The following is a 27192-nucleotide window of genomic DNA, read 5'->3' as shown; positions in this document are numbered from 1 at the left end:
TTACAAATAATATTTCTACCTGTGTAAAAACATTTGGCTATTTTACAGAAAAATATGTGTCACATAGTAAGCAAGGGCTATACCCACTGAGTAATTCAATTGACTTACAATTTACATTACGTATTCAACCTTGATTGATGCATGCATTGTGCTTTACCTGTTTTTAAATACATTGTTCTGTGATAGAAAAAAAATCACTACCATAGAGTTAATTATGATTGTTTAAGCTAGAGAAAATTGCAGTACAAAGCACATTGGCTTTAATTCATTCCACTCTGATTATGTAGTGGATTTAAAGGGTGTTTCCCATTTTGTCTGGTATAAAGCCAAGGACCATTCCTATTGCGTAATATTAACTGAGTCACTATTTTCTAATTTTTAGGTTAACTTAACGTTTGATTTTCAAGCAATGTACTGTAGTTGTATTATAGTGGTCACTTTGAAAATAAATAAGTTTAGTATCAGTATTGATGATTTTTTTTAAATATGACTTTGAAAGAGCACTGTGGGTTTTTTGGGGGGGGGGGGGGGTGCTTGATGGGTGTTTCCCAGTTCGTCTGGTATTCAAGAGAGAAAAAAAGGCTTTCCCCACTGAGTAATAATCTGACTCACAAAATTCTTGTAACCAGTCCAGGTTCATCTATTGTTCAATGAGCAAACTAAATGGTGTGGTAGAGGGCTATGCAAACAATGATGAATTCATAATAATAGAAATATGCATTGATGGTTTTAATCTGTGAATCCTTTCGCACAAGTGTTTGAGGGTATATACTGGGCTAAAGAGAGAGAGAGAGAAAAAAAAAGATAGAGCATTTGAAATTCAGTTCTGATTATGGAGTTGAATATGAGGGTATAAATGGAGTTTAAGTCTTTGTTCATGGTTGCTTATTTTAGAGTGTGTATATTGCCTGAAATTAAAGAAAACAATAGTTAAAAGATCAATGTATTTCAATTTACGATTCTCTGTCATATAAGTCTTCGAGGTTATAATTATTATTATTTTTTTTGTGGGGAGTGGCACAAAATAAAAGAACGTGCATAGAATAAGAGTTTTATATGGCTGTGTATAGCACAGAAGTTGTTTCATATATCTTTCTATGGGTTGATTGTATAATTGTATCAGGTGAACAAACTTTTTTATTCTTTTACTTTGTTTGCAATGTTTTAGGTGATCACAGTATTCTAATATCTTAATTTTGAGCTTACAAAACATTTTTATATGTATATAAAAGATTATCTTTCTTGATAATGTGAATGCTATAAAGATATTTCAAGCAAATTATAGTTTCGTTAAGTGTTTGCAGTTACAACAGGTGGAACAAATTAGGCTATTTATAATTTAAAGTGGTTGTATATTGCAATAACAAGTTTTCATGCAAATAAACGATTGATATCAATGTCTTATCTGCTAAACCAACAAATGGAGCAGGTGTTCTGAAGCCTACAAATAAGGACAATTATATTAAGCCGAATGGAGAGGTTATATTAATTTTCAGATCATAACAATCACTTTGCATAGGTGTGCATAATGTATTATTCAATTGTGCAATTCATGTAGATTGTATGCCAAAAATCAGACCTATATATCTTGTGTTTATTAAATAGTGTTTATTTAGATTAAAAATTAAGAAGTGTGCATATTCCAATTGTGAATGTATTTGATTTGCACAAATTTCAAATATTTTTCCTTGTTCCAGCCACCCATAAAAATAGAATACCAGTAAAAATACAGCATGTCTCGCACTGTAAACTAAATGAGCTCTGAAACAGTGATTAAATTAAAACACAGATTCTGTTTTCGTATTGGAAGCATTATAAACACAGCCTAAAATACACATTGCAAGAAAGTGAAGAAACTTTCTTGGTCTGATATATAGTTCTAAGTTCACTTTTCACCAATTGGACAGCAATATCATATGGAATATAATTTTAACATGATTCAGAAACTCCATTGATATTCTGCTGTACATGTACTGTATGTGCAACAACCTTGAAAATGCGTAATGACTTGTCTTCATCATGCAGTTTGTATGCAATTGTTGATATTTTCATCTTTTATACCCCTTATATTTAGCACATTTACAATTTTGTGCAATGCACTGACTGCTCAGACTTAGCGGTAGTACCGGTACATCACAAAAATGTCACAGCTGCATGGCTATTGTTGGAATTCCGATTGATTACGTATGTAAAGATAAAAAAAGCAAAGAACCATTGAGTCATAACGATTTTACACTTTCAACTGTACTGTTCAATCGATAATGAATATCAGATTTGTTTATCTTCCCTTTTTTTTGCTTTTTTTTTACAGATGCACACTACATGGAAATTCATTTATACCTTGGTCACATTTGCTCTACGGCGACTTACGGCGAGTCGAAAACAGCCGTTTTAATATTTTTGTACCAGCTACATATAGATGGTTTGTATACAGATAATTAATAAAAACGATTGTTTTCGACTCGCTGTACGGCCGTGGTAGAGCAAATGTGACCGAGGTATTAATTCAGTTATGCTACAGAGAGAAAATGCAGTCTTTATACACTACATGCCTACCTGTTGTATTCTAATGGTACCCAGGAACTTACATATTATTTTTTTGCATTATTTTTCTTCTGCTTTGTTGAAACAGGATTTCCTGAGCAACATTGTTTGTCAAATCATGACACCTATTTATCTTCAAATTTATGCAATATTGATTTATCATAGTATAGGTAATAAAATTTACGTCGATTAGGAAAACAATAACATTAAGTTTTATATTAGCAGTGGCTCCATAGAATAGGTAAAAGATGTTTGTTAAGAGGTGTTGTGACTCAATGGATAATTCTCTAGACTGTGAACCACAATGTCCGGGGTTCAAATCCCACCGCAGAACTCGCGTCCTTTGACAAGGTGTTTATCTACATTTTCCACTCTCCACTCAGGTGTAGTAAATGGGTGCCCGGTTGGAAGAATTCCTTGAACGCTCAAGCGTCTGATCAGAGTAGCCGTGCTGAAGCTGGGGGTATTATGCACCTCTTAGAAACATTTGTACATGAATTAAGCACTATATAAATGTTGCATATTATTATTAAAATTATTTCTAGTCTGAATAATTGTTTTTTGTGGGTCACTATTGTGGCCTAACCTGATTGTTTGTGGCTTTGATTGACTATGATTTAGTCATGAAAGTGTTAATTGTTCAAATATCTATCAAAATATGTCGGTGGAGGAAAGTGTTTTTGCGCGATTGTCACGGCAGGTGATGGAGAATGATGGACCCCAAAAATCGAGGTGCAAAATTTACGCATACTCAAACTAATTCATAACATGTTATGACCCAGTGGGCTGAAAAAAATCAGCGAAACAAAAAAAGGTCCATCACTGCAAGTTATGATTGATGGGGAAACTACCCTTTAACACGTGACCGACTTCTGACCAATCCTATAGCAAGATTCTTAGTATGTGGAATATAATATGAAATACACATGAACAATAACAACAAAAACAAAAATATGACAAAAAAGATTAAGAAACCAGCCTTCCTACAAATTGAAATAAATAGAAATTCAGGTATATCACCATGAATTTTGATATTGCAAGTAAATCCTACATAAGACTTTGTATTGGTTGTTTTTTCCATAATGTATTAATCTGTTATGATACTGTGTGAATGCAATAGATGACATAAGTTACCTTGAAATAAACAATGATCCTATTGCCCACGTGGGATTCCCTGAAGGCATTCAAGTGTCTAGAAATGGGGAAATAATTGTGTATAGTTACTAGTTGGCATGGTTACAAGATGGGATGCAGACAAGATATATACATACTTATTACGTAATTAATAAAGATCATTATAACATAAGACGGCATTGTTGATAAAATCATTGTAGTCATAGACATGTATATCTGTGCTATTTTCCTATATTATTTATCTGTACTATTTCCCTATACTATTTTTTTCATAATTTTACTCTTCTATACACTTGTTTGTATGATGTATGTTGTATATTGTATTTTGTTTCCATTTCATGTTGATGCTATGTATAACTGATAATTCATACTTTGAATAATATAAAATAAAACATTGCTACATTCAATATACAGAAAATTTATACACTCTATGAATAATTTATTTTTTATTAAGAAACAGTATGCAAATAATAAAATTTGATTATTGTTGTATTTTTTAAATATTACCTGTTGTTCAATTCTATTGTGTGTGTAATACTGGAGTTTTGTATATCTTCACAATATGAGATGTTCAATCTTTCCCTTATTTGATTCCATTTTAAAAGAAAATTCTTGTAAATTTGAATATAATTCTAATGACCTTTTCCAAGCAACTATTATACTGTCTAGATTATGCATTATCAAAATTAAGATATCTAATATGATGATCATATTTTTTTTTAGTTGATAGATGAATTGGAACACATTTTGAAGTAGGGAAGTAGAGAGATTTGGATGAGATACCAATTCAGCAAACAATTATGTTTTCAAAGAGAATAGCTTCAGAAACATTACTGAACATGTCTGAGTGAAACATATAAAATAATAAATGGGATATAGTGGAGGGATATTTGTAAACAGGAATGAATTACATTGATAAACCTTTCCAGAGGGTACCTATTGAGGAGGTAGAAATGAAGACAATCTGGTCATTTATCAAAGCGGTACATCATCATCGAGCTCAGTAATGGACAAGATGAGACAAGGAAGATAAGGTTTCAACTCCTCTGCTGATGCGTATCTATCTAATTTGATGAAATTGTTTCATTTGGAAAGGGAGGCGATGTTGATCGGGCGGGGTTTGGGACTCTGGAGCTGTCGGCGCGATTCCATTGTAGGGATAGTGATACCTGGAGGTTGCTTGGTCTTTGTTCCATTGGAATTTTGGGGATTGACAGATAGAAAGATTGCCATCCCTTGGGAAGGAAGAGGAATAAGCAGAAGGGGGGGGATATAGACTGGAAAGAAACAGTAGTGGTTTAATTAGCCAAAATCCACCAGTGTCTGTGACAAAAGAGTATTGAGTGAGGGGAGCAAAAGAGCAACTTTTTCAAAAATACTTTTTTGAAATAAAACATAATTTTGTGATAGATTTTAACAAAATATGCAGAAAATAACATATCTTATCATTTACCCTTTTCTTTCTTTCTTTCTTTCTTTCTTTCTTTCTTTCCTTCTTTCCTTCTTTCCTTCTTTCCTTCCTTCCTTCTTTCTTTATTCTTTTCCATGTTTTCTTAGTTGTCAAATATTTTTGGGTCCATGATCTCAAAGGCCCGCCCCTCTATTTTAACCACCATCCCCACCACCACCACGATCATCATCATTGTCATTATCATCATCTTTATCATTATCATCATCATCATCAACATCGTTATCATCATCATCTTAATCATCATCATCATCATCATCAACATCATCGTTATCATTACTGTCACGATCATCTTCATCAATTGTCGTCAATGTCAGTGTAAACATCGTCACCATCATAATCATTTTCATTACCACCACCATCATCATCATCACCACCATCTCATATCTTATCACTTCTCTCTTTGTAAAATCATTCAGGATGTTTCTATTGCATTGCACTGTTATGCTGGCAGATAGGAGAAATGCTACCTTTTCCAAATATTGTTAGATGGATGTAAAGACGTGCATTTATACCAGTAATTGGTAATGCATTTGCAGAATCATGATGTTTTTGCCCATGCCATCTTTACATCTGAACAATACAGAGTTTTAAAATCTTTGAAATATTGCCACCTCCATTTGCATTGTTTTTTTCCATAAACTGCAATCATATGATACAATTTTACCATTTCTTTGAGGATTTGGGTATACATTTTTCTGCTCCCATCTGGCCATCTATCATCGGAAGCCAGACACAGTGAAAATCAAATGCAAACGTTCATACTCAAAATTACAAAGAGACTGGTAATGTACGTTGCAATTTTTTTGAAATTTATTCAAAATAATATCACATGTTTGGTGAATTGACATCAATAAGTTACAAACAATTTCATTTGAAATTGTCTTTTCTGTTGAATGATATATATACTGGCAATTTGTGAAGAACAACAACAATAATAAACATCAGCTGAGTGTACAAAACGTTAATATTTTTGTCTGCTTTTGAATAACCAGCCGGTTATATGTGCTATTGCCCAAATGGCTTAATTCATGTTATGATATATTGCGATTTTACATTTACATCAATTATGCGAGAGACATATACAAATATAACTGTCAAAATCATAATTGATCATACAATTGTGGATAAATGGATAATTGATATGATTGAGGAAATGAATATAATAATGGCCCAAGTCCATCTCTTTGTTAAATTGAGTAAAACATGGGATCTTATTTAGTATACATAAGCCCACCTTGTATGTAATTTGTATCCTGAAATTTCACCCAAATACCCCATATGAGTGAAAAAATACTAAGATCCTCAGTGGATATACACACATCCACACACACAAAATAATTACTCAAAATGAACTATCATGGACTTGGGTCATTCTTGTATTCATTGAGAGTGTGAAAAAATGTGGAGAGATGGGGGGGGGGCGTAGGTACAATGTGAGTGAGAAAAAAAATCATAATAGAAGTAGAAAACTGAGGGCAATAAGAATGAAATATGGAGATAGACAGTGAGAGAGAGGAGAGAGAGACAAAAAGAAGAGAAAGATTGAGGGAGAAGGAGGAGAGAAAGGGTTGGGTGGAGGGGGGGGGGGAGGGATGGGGCTGAGAAAGGTAAAGGGGAATGGATCTGGAATACAGGAGCATTGAAGAAAGTTTACAACATTGCAATTCGAAGGCCACTTTTTGAACTAAGAATCAATAAATAATCTTATCAGAAGTTGCAGACTATATTAGGACAGTAGCAAATATGCTTTGCAATCACAAAATATTAAAAAAATACTTAAGATTGGCAGTGTAGACCCTAGTAGAAGACTTATGTTACATCAATGACCATGTTATAAAAATGCTGCAAAAGTTCTTACAGATAATTTTGAAATAGACTTGAATACAAGAACCATCCTCGAAACCCTCAAAATCACAGATCTGTCATTATTTGATAACTTTTCCTTTGCTTTTCTGCTCACATCACTTTCAGAGTGCAACAAGAAAATACATAACAGAGATACATGGCGTGTATAGAGACTTGAGTGTCTTGCTTGAGGAAAAAGTGAGGAGAAAAAAGGCAGTATTGAATTTCATTCTGAAGTTCTGGTGGTAATCTTTTAGACAGCTGTTTGATCGCTGTATAGCATGTGGCAGATTCGTAGTGCAGCCCCTGGTAAACTCATCCTAGCTCAGTTACGCTCTCTCGTTTAATCAAAATCTTAGCCAGGCCTAATAGGAACACCAGCTTCAAGAAAGCATGACTGAATCATATTAAATAACTGCCAATTTTTGGGAAATCATTAACGTTACGTGACCCTTTAAAGAGACAAGGTGAAAAAAGCAGTAGTAATATACAATACAAATACTCATTTTTTTGCAAAGTGAATTGCTGCTGGTAAATGAAGGGAGCCCAATGATATTTATGAAATGTTTTGTAAGTTTGCCTTTTAGAAAGAGAAAAATATTAAAATAAATATATTATGTTAGAGTAATGTGAACAGCTTAAAAACAAGTAATACAGAAAAACAGTATATGCATACTTTGTATTTTAGGTCATTTCAAATAAGACAATGCAATGTTTTGACATACACTGTAGTACATTTTTATTTTCATATTTTGTACCATGTTACCATTCATTATTTTCTCACATTGCCAGATCTACATATTGAATGTTGAATCTTGTAATAAACCATATACTTCCACAATATATCACATCCATTGCAAATATATACAATTGCATCTATACTGTATATTTTTTTGTAAATAAAAAGATGTACATCTGAAGGTATTTTCCCCTTAATTAGCTCATGTCTCCCGACTGTCCACTTCCCCCTGACTTAAGACATCAACTTCTGCCAAGCTGTGCGGTTGTCAGGTTTTGCGCCTGTTTTTTTGCACAATACCTTTAATATGTGATGAGGAAAATTAATTTTTCATGACAAATAATGCAGATGTCGACATAATCTAATAAATTAAGCAGAAGCTTTGACATATATTGCACTTAATGACAACAACAAGGCATTTGATGGTCCTATCCACTGTTCAGTAGCCATAATTGTCCACTGCTTGAGCCTGGCTTCCCGATTAAGTCATTATTTTATTACGGTGGATAGGAATTGAGTTGAAAAATTCAATGGACTAATTGGCTATAAATTGAATTGGGAATAAATGTGTATATGATTAGGTTATTACAGCCATAAATTGCATGACCATACTGAAATATTAAAGAAGAGAATATTGAATTTTACATCTTGATTTTTTATGGAAAATTGTTTTCTAAAAGATAAGATTTTTATCAAGTCATAGTGACATCAGCTTTTGCAGTGGAGATAATTGTATTCAAAGTAACAGAAATGGCAGAAACTAAAGATTGTAATTGCTTTGATTAAGTAATGTTTTACAAAAACATTATAGTATTTTTTGACAAAATCAAAATAACAACCATGCATACATCACAAAGCGAATTATTTGATATTCATCTTGATTTTTTTTATCAAATGTTACTTTAGTTGTCACCATCATGTATGAGAAAATATGCAAGACATTTCTCTCCACAGTTGCATGAACAGTAAGCTGATAAAAGTCACAGGGCTTTACGTTTACGACCAAGACCAACAAAAGTGGATACTTGTATACTTGTTAGCAAAACTAAAACTAATATTTTCAAATTTTGGCAGAAAAAACACTTTCTAAAGTTTATACAGTCTGTGGTTCATTGATCAATTACAAATTTGTGAGATTCGCAATCGATTGCAAATAAGTTTCCGGCAAAATCTTCCTTAGTTATTTATTAAGTATTACCAGCTGTGTTCTGTGTAACATTTTCATGGAATGTGAATTATCATTATTTTGGATATCATTTATACAAACATAGTTTACATGAGGCACATAATGATTAGTTATAATATCGTTTTCAACTTATCTTGCCCGCATTAGGGCTGAGTTATTGGCAAAAGAATGGGATGGTATTTAACATTAAGCAAACATCTAACACAACAGTGTTCATGGATGCAAAAATTAAATTGTAACAATTGAAATTAGAGAACAAATATTTTGAGCCTGCTCATTCATTAAAAAATAAGGTAGGAATTGCAACTATTTCTTTTTCATAAATGTAATTAAAATACAACATATTTCAAATGTAAAACAAAATCACATGTACAAAAATTGATCCAAGTGGATTTCATCAAAAATAAGTGTTTGGATAGTATATTTACTTATGTACATAAATTTTTTAATATAAATGCTGAAATAATTTATAAATTTGTAATTATGCAAGTGATAGATTTACATTGGATTTATTGTTTCTTTTTTGTCTTTAAATGCAGCAATATGTCCCTGATGGTAGCCATAAGGTATGATATAGCACAGTTAAGGAGAAACAACTCTGCCTTTGAATATTGATGACAAATAACCAGCAAAAATCAAATATTACCAAAAATTTAACCTCGATCATTTATTATTGCTGTGATATGCATTCATATATATAAAAAAATGCATATCATTTTTCTGTAACCTCCCATCGGTTTAGACAAATTCATTTTCAGGGCTTTTTGTATGATTATAGATATACTGTATATGAAACTTAAACATTATATTCATTTGAATACCCTTTCATATATATCATTTTGATATAGCAACACTCCATGTTTCTTAGAATTGCCCCTATAAGTCCATTCTCTTGCAGTGCTACCATGCATCTTGCATTACAAATATAAAGAGCAAAACAAATCGGTGATTGCTTTTTAGTTCATTGTGAAGATAGGCGAGCCCATGCTCTTTGAGTCTGATGTTTTTATTGGAGCAGTTAGGGTGTTAGAATCCTCCAATCTGTTTATGCATCATTCAACAGATAGGCATTAGAGTGGACTGTAACACTTTAACAAAGCAAAGCACATCCACCTGGACCGTTAGCACTTAAAACACATTTCAACCATCAGTTGCCGAAGTTTTGAGATGTTTTGTATTTTCTCATATTTCGTAGTAGGATGTTTAAAAGAAATTGCCTGTCATGCTGTTTATTCCGTGATATTGTTGAATGATTGTGGTTAAGAGCCTGCTTTTTTTTCCTGTATAAGATATTTGGATCTAAGCTTGTAAAAAGTTGAAATTTGCGCCAAGGCTATATTTGCATTGTGTACGTACCATCGTCCCAGTCTTGTCCTATTTCTTGGTATGGAGGATCTTCCTCCTCGACATGGGGCACTTGTACACTTACATTTCTTTGCCACACCGGGCGATGAGTCCTCTGCCACGTGTTGAGCTCTCTTAAATGATCCTTAGGCTCAAAATAAATACTTGTTTGGTCCCAAATGGGCCTTTCATGTGGACCATAGTTTGGCCCGAAGGTGGATCCGTAGACGCTGTTGTCGTAGGAGCCTTTGTGTTGGACAGGGAAGCATCTGCAGAGATATCCAAGGGTTATAACAAGCACTATGAGAATCAACAGACCGATGATACCAATGATGATTGCAAGGATTTCTGGGCTCAAGGGCACTGATTCTGAGGCAGAGCTACCAACATCTGGCTTGTATGGAGTGGTGTCTGTTGAGGTTTTTGGTCGCATGGTGACAACGGTTGAAACATTACTCTTTGGAGTGGTGGTTTCTACAATTACAGGCTGGACAATCATCAGCAAGCTGGAAGAGAGACTTCCAATAGCATTACTTACGTTGCATGTGATAAGCGTGCCATTGTCCATATCCCTTGGACTAATGATCATTTGCGTTTTATCCTGAGAGAACTTGACACGCTCTGCAGGGATTTCAGGTGTTCTCTTCCAAACATAATGGCTGGGTCCTGGATTGGCATCAGCAATACATTGGAAAACAAATTCTTGATCAGCATGGACAGCATCATTTGCTTTTTCAAGGCTAACTCGTGGTTTATACAACACATTGAGACCACTTAGGACACAGTGCTCTGAATATGTATCATCGGCCTCGCTACTCGCGTGGCACTCAAATGAGGCACCATTCAAACTTGCGTCTGCCTGAAACCTGTGTCGCAGAGTACGGTATCCTGTTGTAACAGTGTCATCGATTTGAACTTGTGATATAAGAATTCCGTTACGCTTCCATTTGAGGGTTACCGGTGGGTTAGCTCGCTCGGACTTGCACAAGATTGTAACAAACTCACCTTCGGTGTAGTTGGGCTTTGTCAGGGGCTCACAGCGTGGAAATCTACTTCTGTCAGGGAGATGGTATATTTCCAGGCGAGCACTACGGGATCTTAAAACCTCCTGGGTCACCCCTGCATTTGAGATGCTCTCGACCGCACACTCGTAGCTATGATCATCTGATTTGGATACAGAGCGTATGTGAAGGTTATACTGGCCGGAGTTGGTGTTGACCATGATGGAATACCTGGTGGCATTGAGCTGGTGACCAACAATCGCTGTACCATTGCTAAGGAGTATTCCACCTCTGTACCACAGGACCTTATGACGTGAGTTGAGGTTGCTGATGCTACAGTCCATTGTTGCAGCTCTCCCTTCCAGTACTGCAACCGGACTTGGCTGCACTGTAAATTGAACCGCCTGGCTTAGGACTCCTAATGCAAGGTGTAACATTATCAATGCCTTGCTCATGAGCAAGATGTTCAGGTTATCATAACTGACCATGGCCATTTCTACTTCAGTTTATATCTTCCAGGTAAGAAAGTTGTCAAAATTGTTATGTACTCTAAGGATCTGCTTTCACCTGAGCATATTTGAAAATATTATCACTCAATTGAACTAACAAAGGAGAGTCAAATAATTTGTTGAAGAGTTAGGTAAAGTTTGAAGAAGCAACTCACAAAATAGATTCCATTAAGTTATCTCATTGACTGTACAATTCCAATATGAAATTGATTTCAGTGTCCTGATCGAAATGCAAATAGATTAAAAATTCAGAGACATCTCCAGTTTGCTTAAAAATTCAGACATCTCCAGTTTGCTTTGATTCCTGGATGTGAAAATCCTATAGATGTACACCTTTGTAAATAATGTTTATTGCTGCATATCCTTTATTAACACCAAGTACTTGAAGTGATCTGTGGTTCCGGATAGAACAAGGTGATCATCAGAAGAGGTCAAGTTGAATTCCAGAGAAAATTAAGGAAATTAATTCATAAAAGCCAAAATATGAAGAACAATTTTTGTTGTCAATCCTTGTGTATTAACCAAAGTACCGAGTTCCTTCACAACATATGCCGGATGAGCGCTCGTTATCCAAATCGCTGTGAGAAATAGAAAAAAATAAAATGAAAGTATGTGATATTAGTCATCCACTCTCGAACATAATTAGCTGATAAACAACGACAACATTCTAGCGATGAAATGTTATTTACAAAAAGAGGTTGGCTGTCTAACAACATATATCGCAGGTTAGGTGGCTAACTGGAGGTGTTTTGATCGAACAGTGCTAGCAAAGGCAACTAACTATACATCCAGTTTTTCCAAGCAGGACTGTAATGATATCAAAGATAATATAGTATCCCTCTACCATCATGCATATGCATGATTCTTATTCCCCTTTACAATGACTCAGAGCCAATCACAATCCCTCCACTGTGTTGTAGACATTGTGGAGCTTTCTATGAGTGATTTCATTTGCACCCTGCTTTGTGAATCATGCATATTCATGACTAATTGCTAAAGTGCCTGAGCCAATTAGGGCAGAGATGATGCAGTGCACAGCTGTGCGAAGTGTACTCACTGTTGTGTTTATCAAGAAAAGACCCCACACACTCTTCTGCTCTGCAAGCCCCGCCCACCCACACTTCAGGCACACTCCAAGCCTTAGGACACGCCTCCCGCACACTTTTGATGCTAAGCCACACCTACGGCACACTTTTTAGGGAAGTGTGTATTGAAGTAGATATCTTGTCTTGAGCTTCAGAGAATAGAGATAGTTCATACTATTTGACTGAAAAGAGTTCATGTTTATATTTCATGGTCATTTTAGAATGGTAATGAATTGAAACGTACTCTAACATGATTAATGGATGAAGGCACCCATTCTGTTATGTCATGGACAATGCATGAAACTATTAATGTAGCAATGTACTGTAGTATTGCCTTGTGAAGCAGCTATACATATAGATGATCTTCTTGGATTATATTTTCTTGCATTTTTATCTCCTACTTATCTGTAGCAACCTCAATGCTTCTTTCCTGTATTTAGAAATTTAATCTAATTTTATGGTGTTGCTTCCTTTGCTCTCTGTTTTTCATTTTTTTAAAATTTTTCTCTTTGCTCTATCAGTCTAGATATTATATTGTATCATTCTGCCTCTCCCTCTCTTTATTCTTTATCCCCTTTCCCCTTTCTTCAGAAAGACCGGCTACTGTGTGAGATACCACAACCTTTAGCTCACTGGGGTGCAATCTTGCCCCCTTGAGTCTTTTCATGGCATGTGTCTGGTCCGACCTTCATGCACTGACACTGATTGGTTCTCAGGGGGACTATACAACACCCCTGTCTGAAAATAACTCCTTAATTATTCCAGTTGTCTTTCCGTTCATATACTTTTAAATTTTTTTTTCATTCTTTTGGGGTTGTACTTTTGTATTCATAGCAATTTATTGCGCTGACATTAATGTTTATGCTCATAGTTGATGTGGTATTCTGATTATTTCATATTTGATTAGCATATGTCTTAATGTGCCATACTGTTATCATTCACAATGCTTGCATTCATTAAATCAAGTTCAACTTCTTTCTTATCATTTAACATATGATTCTCATCCTCATTTTCATTGTCTATGTTTCTTTGTTACATTAAGTTTGACTTCTAAAATCTTATATCTTTTAAGAGTTGTTTGATTACCAAATATGGACATGTTGTAGCTCTGTCAGTCCCATCTTAAATGTTGTATCATAACACTATTTTGCATTTATCCATTGTCACCCTGTTGTTGTCTTGGGTGTTATAAGAACATGTTTTATTTTATTCATGTAGTGTATATTTTGTATATATATTTGAAAGTCTGTATATATGTGTAATGAGATACCTTAACATATTAACTATTAACCCCCACCTCTCTGCCCTCCATCCGTTCCTTCAGCTTCGCTGCCTCAAATCTCAGATTTCTTTCCACAGTTTCCTCCTGATTTCAAATCTTGTCCCTGGAAAATTGTCATGGGATTTGCCTAATTAAAATTCCTTGTGCCATAAATATATCTCAAATGATGCTTCATGGTGATAAACTTGAGTTTGTATGAGGAGGATGGGAGGTGGTGATGGAAGGGGAGGGGGGAGGGATATAGCCATTCCAAAGTGATGGGAATCTGTTTTATTTGGAATCATGCATTTCTAAGGAGATAGTGATGAGGGGAATTTACTGCCTATTCTAAAGTAGATGCCTTTGATGTGTGCATTATGTTAACTCTTCAGTTGATCTTGAACTGGTATTGTTTGTGAGGCAATGATTCTGTTCAATTCTATTTCATATTTTGCCATAGCACTGTGAAAATGATTATGATGAGAAGGTATTGTATGATTGGTTATCTGAATAGAAAATATTGTTATAGGTTTGTAGTTAATCTAGATTTGAAGAAAGTTTATGATCTATGGAAAGCTAAATTGTGAATGAACCTTGGTGTCTTAAGAACCAGATAGCAAGGTATTTTTTTAAATTTCACTTTCATTTTTTATTACCCACACTGTTTCTGTCGATGTTACTCAATAAATCCGATTCTAAAAATCCACCTAAATCTATGAAAATAATAGGCTAATACCATGAAGATTTTGTGCGAGCTTGTGGTTCTTATCATGAGTTGTGTGCATGTCTTTTAGTGCAAATAAAACATTTTATAAAATAAAGAAATCACAATGAAAACCATGTTTCTTCATTAAATGTGATCTCCTCTGAAGTCCTTGACAATTTCGAAAGATCCAGTTTCAGTAGAGCACAAACCATTTGAAGAGAGCAGCATTATTTAGTTTGTCTTTGGAATATCTTCAATTGGAAGATATCTTTCTATTTGCGTTGACAGCATCAGTGTCACTATCCAGACAAGCATAATGATGGATGTGAGCTCATACAAATAAACCCTAATCCCACAAACGTCTCAATTTGCGGAAAATCTCTCATTTCGATATTGAGAAGGATGGCTTTTATGGTCGTGTTTCACCGGTAACAGAGCCGTATCAAATACCATCAAATATCGGCATTATGGATAATTCTGCTTTGATTTGTGTCAAGGGTGGGTTTTTTTTTAAAAGGGGAGTCTGTGTGGGAATTTGGAGGCCGTATTGAGGTGGGTTATCAATGAATATAAATGGGCACGTGCCATGTCTTTTCTTGTGCAGGGGCGCCTGTGATTACAATGAATGGTTGTCGTGGGATGGTGCACCAGGCAGATTGAAAGAAGAACCTGGGCATTGTCATAGTCTCTACTCAAAGACACAGACTGGTATGGTTTTCACTTTGGATAGCAATAGAGGTTTCAAAGTAACTTTAGCCATCTTTTCAATAAAGTGATAGATTTCTTCAATATTTCTTATTGCTTGATATGTGTCCATCACATCATAGAAATGAGGGCACAAGGGCTTTGTAGCCCCTACTCCCAGTGTGTTTAACTTTTCCCTGATACTGAATATTAGTATGCAGAAGATGTAACAAAAGCACGCTCTACCATCCCCTTCTGCATCCTCCTCTGCTTATGAAGGTAATTTTCTATTGTTGTGCTGTATCATTGTATAGATTTTCAGAGGCAGAATAACCAGTATTAAATATTACATCACCAGAATATTGTCTATCATAATCCATTTAGATCATTGTTATGATCAGGGCCCTGTAACATAAAGGATAGCGATCGATTGCTAATTTGAAAGAACAATTCTGATTGGTTCCTAGTCAGTCTACTGAGGAAAACGATGATCCTGATAGGTCATTTCATTGGGCAATTAATCACTATCCTTTGTGTTACGGGACCCAGATGTTGTTATTTGTCTGAGAGATAAGAAGCAAACCATTTTTGGTTTCTAAAATATTCAATTTTGTTTACAGCCTTATTTAGATTTATAATTAATATACTACAGGCATGTAACTGATGTAAAAAATAAGTCAATTGAAGAATTTTATGAAAAATGTATTTATGTGGAATCTACAGAAAATGATCCTTGATGCATTGCATCTTGTGTTTAGAGATGTGGAAATAATTTCAATTCGAAATTTCAGAATTAAAGTCAAAAGTATAGTCAAAGACTTGCCACTACCTGCATAATAGTCATTTCAATTATGATTTTGTGATTGGTTAATGAAAATTTTAATGGGCTTATGATATCTTCGCCTCACTCATTTGCGTTAAATTAAGACCAGTCATGCGCTCACTAGTGTTTTTATAAAAGTGAGCATATCTTTACAATGCCATAGATTATCTATGTCTTATCTGACTTTTTAACATACATTTTATTTACCGTTTCGTTAGTGATTAAACTCAACTTGTATTTTGGTTGGACTCTGTCTTTATTTGACTGAGGAGGGTTACAAGTCATTGCCCTCTCTGACTCCAATCATCATATTCAAACATAACAAATTAAAGCCTGAAATATGAGAATAGTCAAATTTGTGTATCATGGAATTCCCTTTTCATTCAAGCCGAGATTTTTAATATCTATCTCCTTTTCATGTCTTTTATAGTATTTGGGTCTCCGTAGCGGGCCGACCGGTGGCGGTGCGACCACAACTTGTGCGGAATCGAGGTTAGAGCGGCCATTCATGCCGAGTGACCACCTGGTTCCGTGATTTACCACGAGAGACAATGCCGTTTGTTTTCTGTCCATTGAACTTCAGAGAGCTAGCACCGGGGAAGGGGGCATTGGTTGCGAAAAAGGAGGGAAGGGGATGCAGAAAACGCGGGAAAAGAGGAATGAATAACAAGGAAAGCGCTTCCTTCTCTGTGCATGTTTATGTGCATGAATCAATGCATCTTTAGGGTGGGGGCATTTCTTCTTTTTCCTGTTTGTCTTCTGAAGGAAGTATCTGTAATCATGCTGATGGATTTGACCCAGTGTTCATTATGTTTGATAAAGAATTATTGATAGCTAGATATTGGCTATAATTAAAAAAAAAAACTTAAAGGAAGGCATGGGATACCTTAATAGTCCTTCAGAGTAGTTACGAGTATTCTATCATATTAAACCATATGATTAGTTATTATTTCAAGTGTGTTGGACATAATGAAAATAATGCATAGGCATGCAAATTGAGTTAGTAATTAGGCCTCCTATGGAAAAGTTGGTCAGATATGGAAATATATTGAAAGAAGGATGAAGGAGAATTATAATAAGATATCAAAATATTAGGGAAATTAGGGAGGGGTGGAGGTGAAAGCTGACAAAAGTGGTAAGATAGTAAGAAATTGAAGATGGTCTGGAGGGAATAATGGTTTATGATATTGTAATGTATGAAGAATGAAGAATAAAGACATGAAAGAGAGAGAATATAATCTGGAATGATGACATATTGAATCCATCTTGTAGAACACATTGACTGAACATGAAAAACTCTCAACGACTCCCTCCCCTCGCCTGAAAAACAACAAGCTAATGCAAGGGAAAATATGAATAATAATAATTAAAAAATCCTCAAAATATTGAATTACAATTCTGTTTTTTAATTAAGATTGAAATGAAATTATGAGGCTAGTTCAGTTGGAGTGCCAAAGAGGTCATTATCGTTGTAAGGTTGTAGTAGAGATGATAAATTACCCTGACAGAGAAAACATAATGGGGAGTCCCATCTTCTAATTACCGATGATACGCTTTATCTCTAGGTGGTAGTTCAAATAAAGGTTACATCCGAAGATGATGACTCAGATTAAAGAGGAAATCAAGTTCGATTAAAAGTCGTTAGAATAATCCTTCAGCTTTGCTTTTTTTATCTTTTATAGTAGAATATTCAAATTACATTGGTGATTAAATGAGCAAAATGTTTGAGGAAGCCTTGCCTTAGTATGAAAAAAAATACAGGGTCCAATTGGCTTGATAATATTCAAGGAAATGAAACAGAATGCTATATGAGAACACTTTGTGCACTATTAAGAAGGGTAGGAATTGAGAGTGAGGGGTTTCCAGTGTCTAACCTGCTTTCCTTATTGAAGTACAGTAGATCTGTGGTTTGAAGAATGCTCTCTGAAATTGCTTTACCAATTTCACTTGGTGCATTGGTACAGTGCAAAAATGAGCCTTAGTATGTTACTGAAGAAGTAATCTGTACTTTTATTGTCAGTGTTCTCAAGAATATGAAAGAATATCTGAAATAGATGACAAATTGTGTGTTGTACTTTTAATTATTGGATGATAGTGCAGTTCTCTTGTAATTGTCTTCATTATTACCAGGTTTTATGGATTAGATGTCAAATATATCCGATATTTTGATGTATGATATCCAATGAGGCAAATAATGATAATAGTAATAAACCAGTGCTTATAGAGCATAATCAATTAAAATTTCTCTATGTGCTATATAGAGCTCTCCAATATTACGCTTCCACAGGCAATAAATGAAATGAGGTCAACAAAGCAAAATTTATCTTGGAACATGCTAAATGGGAGAGAGAGATCTAGTTTTTGTTTTGTCTGGCTCACCCCCATTTTCATTCATTCCTCACTATTGCAAGCCATGGTAACTTGAGAGCATTATTTTACAACTTTTACTATGAACTAAAAACCATGCAGAGACAAATAATTTAAGGTTCCCACAGGTAGGGGGAAAGACATACATGTACACATGTATAAAAATGCCCTGTTGTGGAATTAATTAATATCTTGCTATCTGCCTCTTCTCTAAAAACATGGCTTGATTAAATGTGGAAACGCATGAAACAACCTTACGCCACCATTTACTCTACCGTCAAATTATTAATTAATTTGATGAATTAATAAACACATTTTCCTCTTTCTATTGATATGGTTGCACTTATCTAATCATTCGCGTCTAATAAAAGTGTATCCAAGTGATAATCCGAGGCTTTAACAGTGGATGATAATTATCATGATTATCACGATGAGCGCACAGCAACTATGTTTATTATGACGAAAAGGGGTAGAGATGAAATTCTGTAAATTAATTGCCGTGCAAAAGATGTCAATAGTCTATAAATGGATTAGAATTGAGCCCTATTTTGGCATTTAGGGTAGTAAGTGCAGGATGGTTGCCCTTGGGTGCGATAGACCTAATCATTGTGACCATTAAATAGATGAGGACGGCACTCTTGTAGAGAACTGGGAGATTATTGTAAGCTGGTTTAGCAGTTAATAATATTTTATGAGTTGTGAAAGATGAGGAAATATATTGCTATGATTGAGAGAGAAAGGGTGGGGGAGTGGGTTTGGGGGATATTACAGATTGGAAAAGATAAATAGATGCAGAAGCACTTGAGCAAAGGAGTATCGGATTAAAGCTTTAACATGGAAATATGATATTCAAATAGATATTGTGATGTGAGTCTACAATTTAGAATTTAATACAGGATAAAGTAGGATACAGACGGAGAAAATGAGCTGATACAGGATTAGACTCATGGTAATGAATATGTTGTAGCTGTGACTATGACAATTGATTCTGAAGATAATTTATAAAAGTCCACAAAATAAGGGAAAAGAACCAAAGCAAAAGCCATTAAAAAAATTGCTGTAGATATTGTTTGTTTATTTTTGTTTGTTTTTGCTATTTTTGAGGTCTAAAATTTTGTAATTTGATTTGTGACATCATTAGTGGATCGAGGGAGATTATTAAAGGGGAATGAAACCTTTGGAACAATTAGGCTTGTGTCGAAACAGAAAAATCAAAGAATAAGAACAAAGAAAGTTTGAGAAAAATCGGACAAATAATGAGAAAGTTATGAGCATTTGAATATTGCAATCTCTAATGCTATGGATATCCTCCCATTGGCAACGCGACAAGGATGTGTGATGTCACTGTTGAACAACTTTACCTTTGATGGACTATGAAATACCCTGAAAATGTGTCTTTTTGCTTTTTTGTATGGTGATACAAACTCTTTATCCATGATGTATTCTTTAAAAATCTGTATTACATGCCCTCCTGTAGAAAGAATACATGTTCTACTGATAGATGTAATAAAAGAGGCAATTTAAGTGAAATATATACTAAAATAATGGGGAGAGTTGTTCAAGAGTGACATCACACATGTTTGTCGCATTGCCAATGTGAGGATCTCCATAGCATTAGTGATTGCAATATTCAAAAGCTCATAACTTTCTCATTACTTGTCCGATTTTTCTCAAACTTTCGTTGATCTATTTCTTTGATTTTTCTGTTTTCACACAAGCTATCTTGGTCCAAAGGTTTCATTCTCCTTTAAAGACTGAAATTTTATGATGAATTACAGTCTAGTTTAAAAAACAAAAATGTGATTTTCTATGTGTATACACATGAAAGCAGTGATGCCTTGTGCATAAGCCAGTGATATTGCTGAGGAATGCTTGTGACTGAGGCCTATCCCCATGCATTAATTGTTGTGCCGTAGTCTGCAGCTAATTAGTCCAATCTCAGTAACATGATCTCCCGATAATAACCAAGATTGAAGCCTGACTGAGATGCCCCACTGTGTTTCTAGCGGAGACCTGGCATGGACCTGACACCACTAATGGACATCAACTGTTATCCATTCTTGAAAAAAAGACCCCTCTCTCTCTTGTCTCTGAAATGATCGGAAGATTGAATTCGTTCTTCAATACGTATTTTCATTCAGGAATAGGTGAATAATCTTAACCCTCTGAGCTCTATGAAATGGGTCTATAGGAATGACAATAATTGATATGGGCTATTAAGTTATGTTTTAGCTATTTCTTGTAATTTTACTTTGAAGTTTTTCCAGAGTCTTTAATTCAACAAAGTACTATCATATTTTTAATAATTGAATATGAAGTTCTAAGCTGTGCCAAGTATAATATGCATTTTTTGGTGCTAAGAATAGTGGAATAAGCAACTGTGTGAATTTAGTCTTTAGACCCTATCCCAATATACCATTATCATTGCATATTGGGCTTTTCATTGTACAACAAGGAATGTCTGGTGAGAAATGGAAAAAAAATGTTATCAGCCCCCTTGAATAAAAAAAAATGAGATAATGAATATATTTTCAAGATTGTAAGAATTGTGGGGCGTATTATTGAAATCAAGTGCATCTCCCAAATCAATGCTTACTCTAAGAATTTTCATGCCAAGGTAAAGTTAACGATTTATCCCTCCTCTTTTTAGCCTCCTTTTTGAGGTTTTTATTGAAGAGGTTGTTTGTCTCTTTCTCATGTCTCCATCAAAACAGACAGACAAATAAATGGATGGGGTAAAGTATCTGGCTTTTATGGAGAGAATGTGAGTAAGAGTTATATGCATTTATGTATCTAGGATGACAGCTTACGAACGGGACATGTATGGGCTAAATCTGGACATTGAACTCGCAAGATAATAGGCTTTCTTTCTTCCCTTTGTGTAGTCCCACCTGCAGGAAATATTGTAATCATAATTCTTATAGCATCTTACAATCAGTAGGCCTATATATATATCTCTGAAATTTAATAGAAATAATAAATTGATGATGCAATGTGAACAAACCTATTTTGAAGTGGATCTTTATTTCAATGATTATGATATAATTTGTCTTGTATAGTATCACCAATTTTTCAGTGGTGCATGAAACATGTCATACAGTGATAAAAAGTTATTTGATAGCCTTCTTAAAAGCTCCTTTCTGGTATTTTCAAATATTATTGTTGATGAAACTGGCTTATGTACTTTTGTTTGAAAATTAGTATAAAAATAGTGAGATGGAAAGAATAATAAAGATATCATTGTTTACTTTATAGAAATAATCAATTATGAATGTTGAAGTGCAGTGTAGCTAAGGAGCTAAAATTTTATGATAAATATTATTTACCTGAATAGAATTGCTTTGATAGTGTGTTCCAGTAATCCCTATAACAAACAAAGCTATTGAATTTATTCATCAACAAGGCACAATTGTTGCACAAAATAGGCAACACTGCAAGCCCCCAACCATCAAACGGTGCCGAGATAGAGTAAGGCTATGGTAAGAGGAAGTCTGTCTAAAGCTGGCCTCTTGGTCTTATCACGGAGGGACCCAAGCAATTGTGCACTGGACCATCGCCAGGGAATGGGGATAGTCGGAAGGGCTGGTAATTGTTCACCCGTCCATCGTCTGTAGGTGGGACCGAGGCAGGTGATTGTTACACCAAATTAGCGGGAGGATAATGGCGCAACTGACTGTGATTCGGCAGGGAGATTGCCAAATTTTACACGTTTTTAGCTGGTTTGCTTCCAAATTTCTGTCCCTTTTTTTACAAAGTAGTAGACCTGCATCTCTTATTTGCCTCCAAAAGACACATGCAATTTGTTTTAAACACGTCGCATGTGCAAACAAAACAAGTTGAGCAGGTGAAATAATGGGAGTTCCATGTAAATACTGCTTGCTGAAAGTGTGGGTTGGTGTGCTTCAGGCTGTGTGCATTCTCATCCACTTTAGGTTTAGCTCAAAGATATTTATTTGCCTTTTGAATGTATTATCAGCAATCTCATAGGCTGTGAGGGTTCGCCACTTGTATCATTGTATTGCTGTAATTGTCATACAATAAAACATTTATACTTTGAATGTTCTTCTGAAAAAATAAAGCTTTGTAATCCTTGGTGACAGCTCTTTCATACTTTACCTTCTGTTAAACTGTTTGATATAGGTTGATACCAGGTTTAACTGACAGCATTTTGTCTTTTATTGTATGTTATTGCTTATAAGTTTCTCCTTGACTGTAACATAATTCAATTTATTAGAATTAATCAGCGTTGACACACCAACAATAATACTCGTGAATATACATTCTAAGACTTTCTTTCTCCTTTGAATGCCACACTCCATTTAAAGCTTTGAAAATGTGACATAATCCCTGACCCAGCTGACCAGTCAATCTTGCATTTTCCTTGAACTACAATAATTTGTTTTTGCATCTGCATCATCTAAAGCCCCTCAATCCGTGAAGACCAGTCCCTGTAAGCCAACCGTGGTGCCACCCTTCGCCTACCCCCTCTTTGATCCCTTTAGGGTAATGTAAATCCATGCCATACCACAAACATCTTCGGGAGATCTCAGGAACAATTCCTTGTTCAGAAGATGGTGGAAAGTAGTATTGGAAGGGGGGGGGGGGTAGTTTGTTACTATTGTTACTAGAGCCTCTAAACCTGATCTGGGTAGGATACCTATTTGGATTTTAATTCAGAAAAACATGATCTTTTTATACAGCCAAAATATTTAGTTTTCAAAATATGATTTCAAAATCATATCCCATATTTGTTGACTTTGGGTGAAAAGTCACCCCTTTGAGCTTCCCACTCCTATACACCTTAGCACGTATCTACCATTTCCCTCCCACCCCCGGGTGTGTTTAGTATCTTGCCTCTTGGAGTCTGGTTTGGGTAGCATCTTGGGTCCGTTGGGGATGTTAGCTGAGAGGACTATTGAAAGATGTTCAGATCTACTCTAGATTAGGACTGAAGGGTGTTGAGAGCAAAAAAGGCTGTAGTCCCACACCACACAATAGGATTTAGCGCCCTTTTGATTCTGATGGAAGGATAACAGAGCAGATACTTCTCTTGACCCATTAACATTCTTTAACTACAAAGAATTTCCCCATAAAGATGGTGTCTATATTTATCTAGTTACGCCATTCATTACAAAACTGACACTCAATACTGCATGGTTTTGGGAAGAGATATTATGAATGGAAGAAACTCAAACTAGAAAGCATTCTGATTATTGTCAGATGGATTTTCTAGGTTTATACAGTATAGCAATTCATCCATTAAATTTATCATCCTTCTGGTCCATGAAAGATGAATGGGGTGGACCTCACTTTTGGATCTCTGATATACTAAAAGTAGATTTAAAAACAAAAATAAACCGATCTAAGAATATATTCCTGCTGTCATAATTTTTTTTCTTGGTCCATGCCTTTGTTATCTTCAGAATCACCATCCCTACACCTTATCTTTTGGATCCATGAAAATGAGTTGGATGAATATTACTCTTAACCTGTGATAAAAGTAGAAGGAAATGTCTATCATAGTCAGATTTAAGAACATATCAAAGCTGTTATGAAAATAATTTCATTTTGAATACTGAAGCAATTTTCAGTTGAAAAATATGCTGTATTTGTGCAAGAAAACATTATTTCAATTAATTGATTGACTTTGTCATCTAGAAACAAGTTACAAGAACGTTTTTGCTACATGATGTAATTGTAATGCACACCAAAAATTTATAATGAAGGATATGTTTAAATAAGCCAATGTAACAAAATTTAACATTTAAATGTAACAACATTTCTGGCTCTCAACACACATACCTGTATACACCTGGAGCTCGTTGCAGAAAGAGCTGCATTTAAACTCAACTAAAAAGTCAATCGCAAGTGCGTAATATACACCTGTTTCATTGGTTGAAAATCAATTTACATTTGATTTTTTGAGTTGCGTTTAACAACTTTGTAATAACATGCCCCTGATGTTAAACCATTAATTAAATGAAGAAAAAATATTTTGATTTTTTCGAAATTTCCATTATGTCAAGGTGATGAATGGTAAACATTGAAATCAATTTGAATAATGAAATTTTGTAGTTATTAATGTCAATTTTTATTTCTAATGTAATTCACTGTTTTATCTTGTGTAGGAAACTTATCAGGGGTGCACTCACTATTGGTGTAAAGAGTCATCTTCTTTATGAGAACTGATTGGCTAAAAAGTAATGAGTCACTCTGGAGGTATATACTCAGTTCAGAAAAATCATCTTGAAACAGTATTCCAAGCGTTCTGAGAAAATGACAGGGTAAATATAGATGAGAATGTTGTGAGCTGAACCAGATGACATTTAGTGTCTCTTCATCTTGCTATCTTCTTTCATCCTCCATTTGATATCCTTATTTTTACCCCTGCCCCCTCTCTCCCTCATCATCCTTACCCACTCTGAATCTCCTGCCCTCGTTCTTTTATAGTGTATATCCTCCCTTTATCTGCATTCTCATACTCCACATCATTTAATATCTCCATTGTCTATTCCTTACTCCCATAAAAAATCCTTTTGTTCCTGTTGGTAATGATTTGTGCTTTATTCTTCTCTACTTATCACTCTTCTCATTTCCTTTCTTCTGTCCCTCATTTGCTCCTCCATCAGTCCTATTACTCTCATCAGTCATCCAAAAATGCTTCACATCTTCTCCATCATCCTTATTCTGCCTTCCATCTATGACTCTGTCCACCACTCCTATCACTGTCCACCACTCCTATCACTGTCCATTTTTCTTCCCTGTTTCCCCCTCCTCAATATCTGAGCATATCCTATTTTAAAAAAAATTCATATTCAACTTACCATTGTTCCCTTCACCTACTATCTTTGTTACTTCTGTTCATCTTTTATTCCCTATCTTCCACCCCTCTCTTCTGTTCTCCTCAAGCCCCACCACCTTCCCTTTTCCAATCTCCCTGGAATTAAATGATGTTAATATTTCACCCATTCTCACATCCTTTACTTTCATCCCAAATCTCAAACTTGCACTCTCCACCCTTCCTGGACTAGGATGATGATGATGCTATCCCCATCTTTTGTCCAACTCTCTCCCTTTCATAAAAACCTGTGTCTTATCCTCCTTTTCCTCTCCTACCCCAAGTCCCCATCTTCCATCCTACTCTTTCACTCTTCTACCAAAGCTTCTACTTTCATTCTTTGGTTTCCTTTACTTTAGGATGATGTTAGTTTTCCCATTCTCTAAGAAGCCTCCATCTTCCATGGTCTCCCTGGACTAAGATGATGTTGGTCTTGGGTTCAGGTTAACATGACAAAGACTATTGACCATGATCACAAACAGACACAAGTTTGCACTGACTTTATCAGGGGTTGTTCACACAAGTCATTTATTAGTCCAGATGAATAGAGGTAATGTACTTCCGAGTTTTCATGTAACAACTATGGTGAATTTGTGTATGTGTGTGTGTGTGTAAACTTTGTTCTTGCTCTTTATGTTTATTGAGGATGATATTATCTCATAACCCAATATAGATTAAGTGTTATTTTCTAGATTATTTTTCTTCTAAATTGATATGGTATTTGTTCTTGTGCCAGTTATGTACAATAAGGTTATTCAATTCAACAATGATTGAAATCAGTGCATTTTTCTTTTTCTTCCTCCTGGTACATCTTATTCTCTTCATTCTCCATTTTTATTTCACTGTGTATGCAACATAATGTTTGGCACCTATCCCACATCTTCATGTAATAATGATTTCAGATTATTGTTTAATCTTACCGTCATTATTATCTTCATCGTAGTATAATTGATATATATTCGTCACCGAATTAGGCCATGTTTACTGCAACTGTCAACTTTCCAATCTGACATCCACCCACTACCACTCATTAAGGACAGAACTTATCATGAACTTTATATCTTGTGCGAATGACCCCATTCTGTCTTTTGACCACAGTCTCTGTATCTCGCTGATGAGGACCTCAAAATAAGTGGAATTCCCCTCATACTTGCCTGACACTTCTCATTATAATTAAATTTGCACTTTTGCAATAAGGTTCAAATTTCAATCCCATTTGCTTGAAAGTAGGGTGTCTGGTAATGATGCTATTCATACCGTTTCCGACCATATTTGTGCATAGTGCGTGCATACGCTAATTTCATTTGTGATATTTTTACACTTTCACATTTTTTGCCTCACTGTGTCTCCATTTATGGAGTAAAAATCAATACCATGCACTTTCTTCATGTTGACTGTCATTCTATCTTGATATTTATGAAAGGTATAATTTTTTGGAATTGAACTATTCATATTAGTTAGATATTCAGGCTTGATAACACTACATTTTATATTTCTCATGTGAATGATATTTAATTTATTAATATAACACAATGATAATTGTGTTGGTAGTATAGTGTAATCATCCTTTGTAAATGTCAGAATGTATGCCACAGTGATACGAAATATCAAAATCAATAATAATTTTTTTTGCCAATTGCATCTATTTTTAAAAC

General features: G+C 35.0%; 1 protein-coding gene across 1 annotated transcript; it reads right to left on the bottom strand.

Moving 5' to 3' along the window:
- Positions 1 to 8176: 8176 nt before the first annotated feature.
- On the bottom strand, positions 8177 to 12904 carry LOC121408903 (kin of IRRE-like protein 2). The gene has a single exon (XM_041600609.1). It carries the CDS (start codon positions 11756 to 11758, stop codon positions 10253 to 10255), a length of 1506 nt encoding a protein of 501 aa, XP_041456543.1. The 5' UTR covers positions 11759 to 12904; the 3' UTR covers positions 8177 to 10252.
- Positions 12905 to 27192: the final 14288 nt, after the last annotated feature.

Source organism: Lytechinus variegatus, chromosome 2, assembly GCF_018143015.1.
Source record: "Lytechinus variegatus isolate NC3 chromosome 2, Lvar_3.0, whole genome shotgun sequence".
NCBI classification, from domain to species: Eukaryota; Metazoa; Echinodermata; class Echinoidea; order Temnopleuroida; family Toxopneustidae; genus Lytechinus; species Lytechinus variegatus.
This window is presented reverse-complemented; position numbering and strand designations above follow the sequence as displayed.

Bases quoted from the DNA above. Each gene is read 5' to 3' on its own strand.
- LOC121408903 (XM_041600609.1), bottom strand. From the start codon at position 11,758: ATGGCCATGGTCAGTTATGATAACCTGAACATCTTGCTCATGAGCAAG.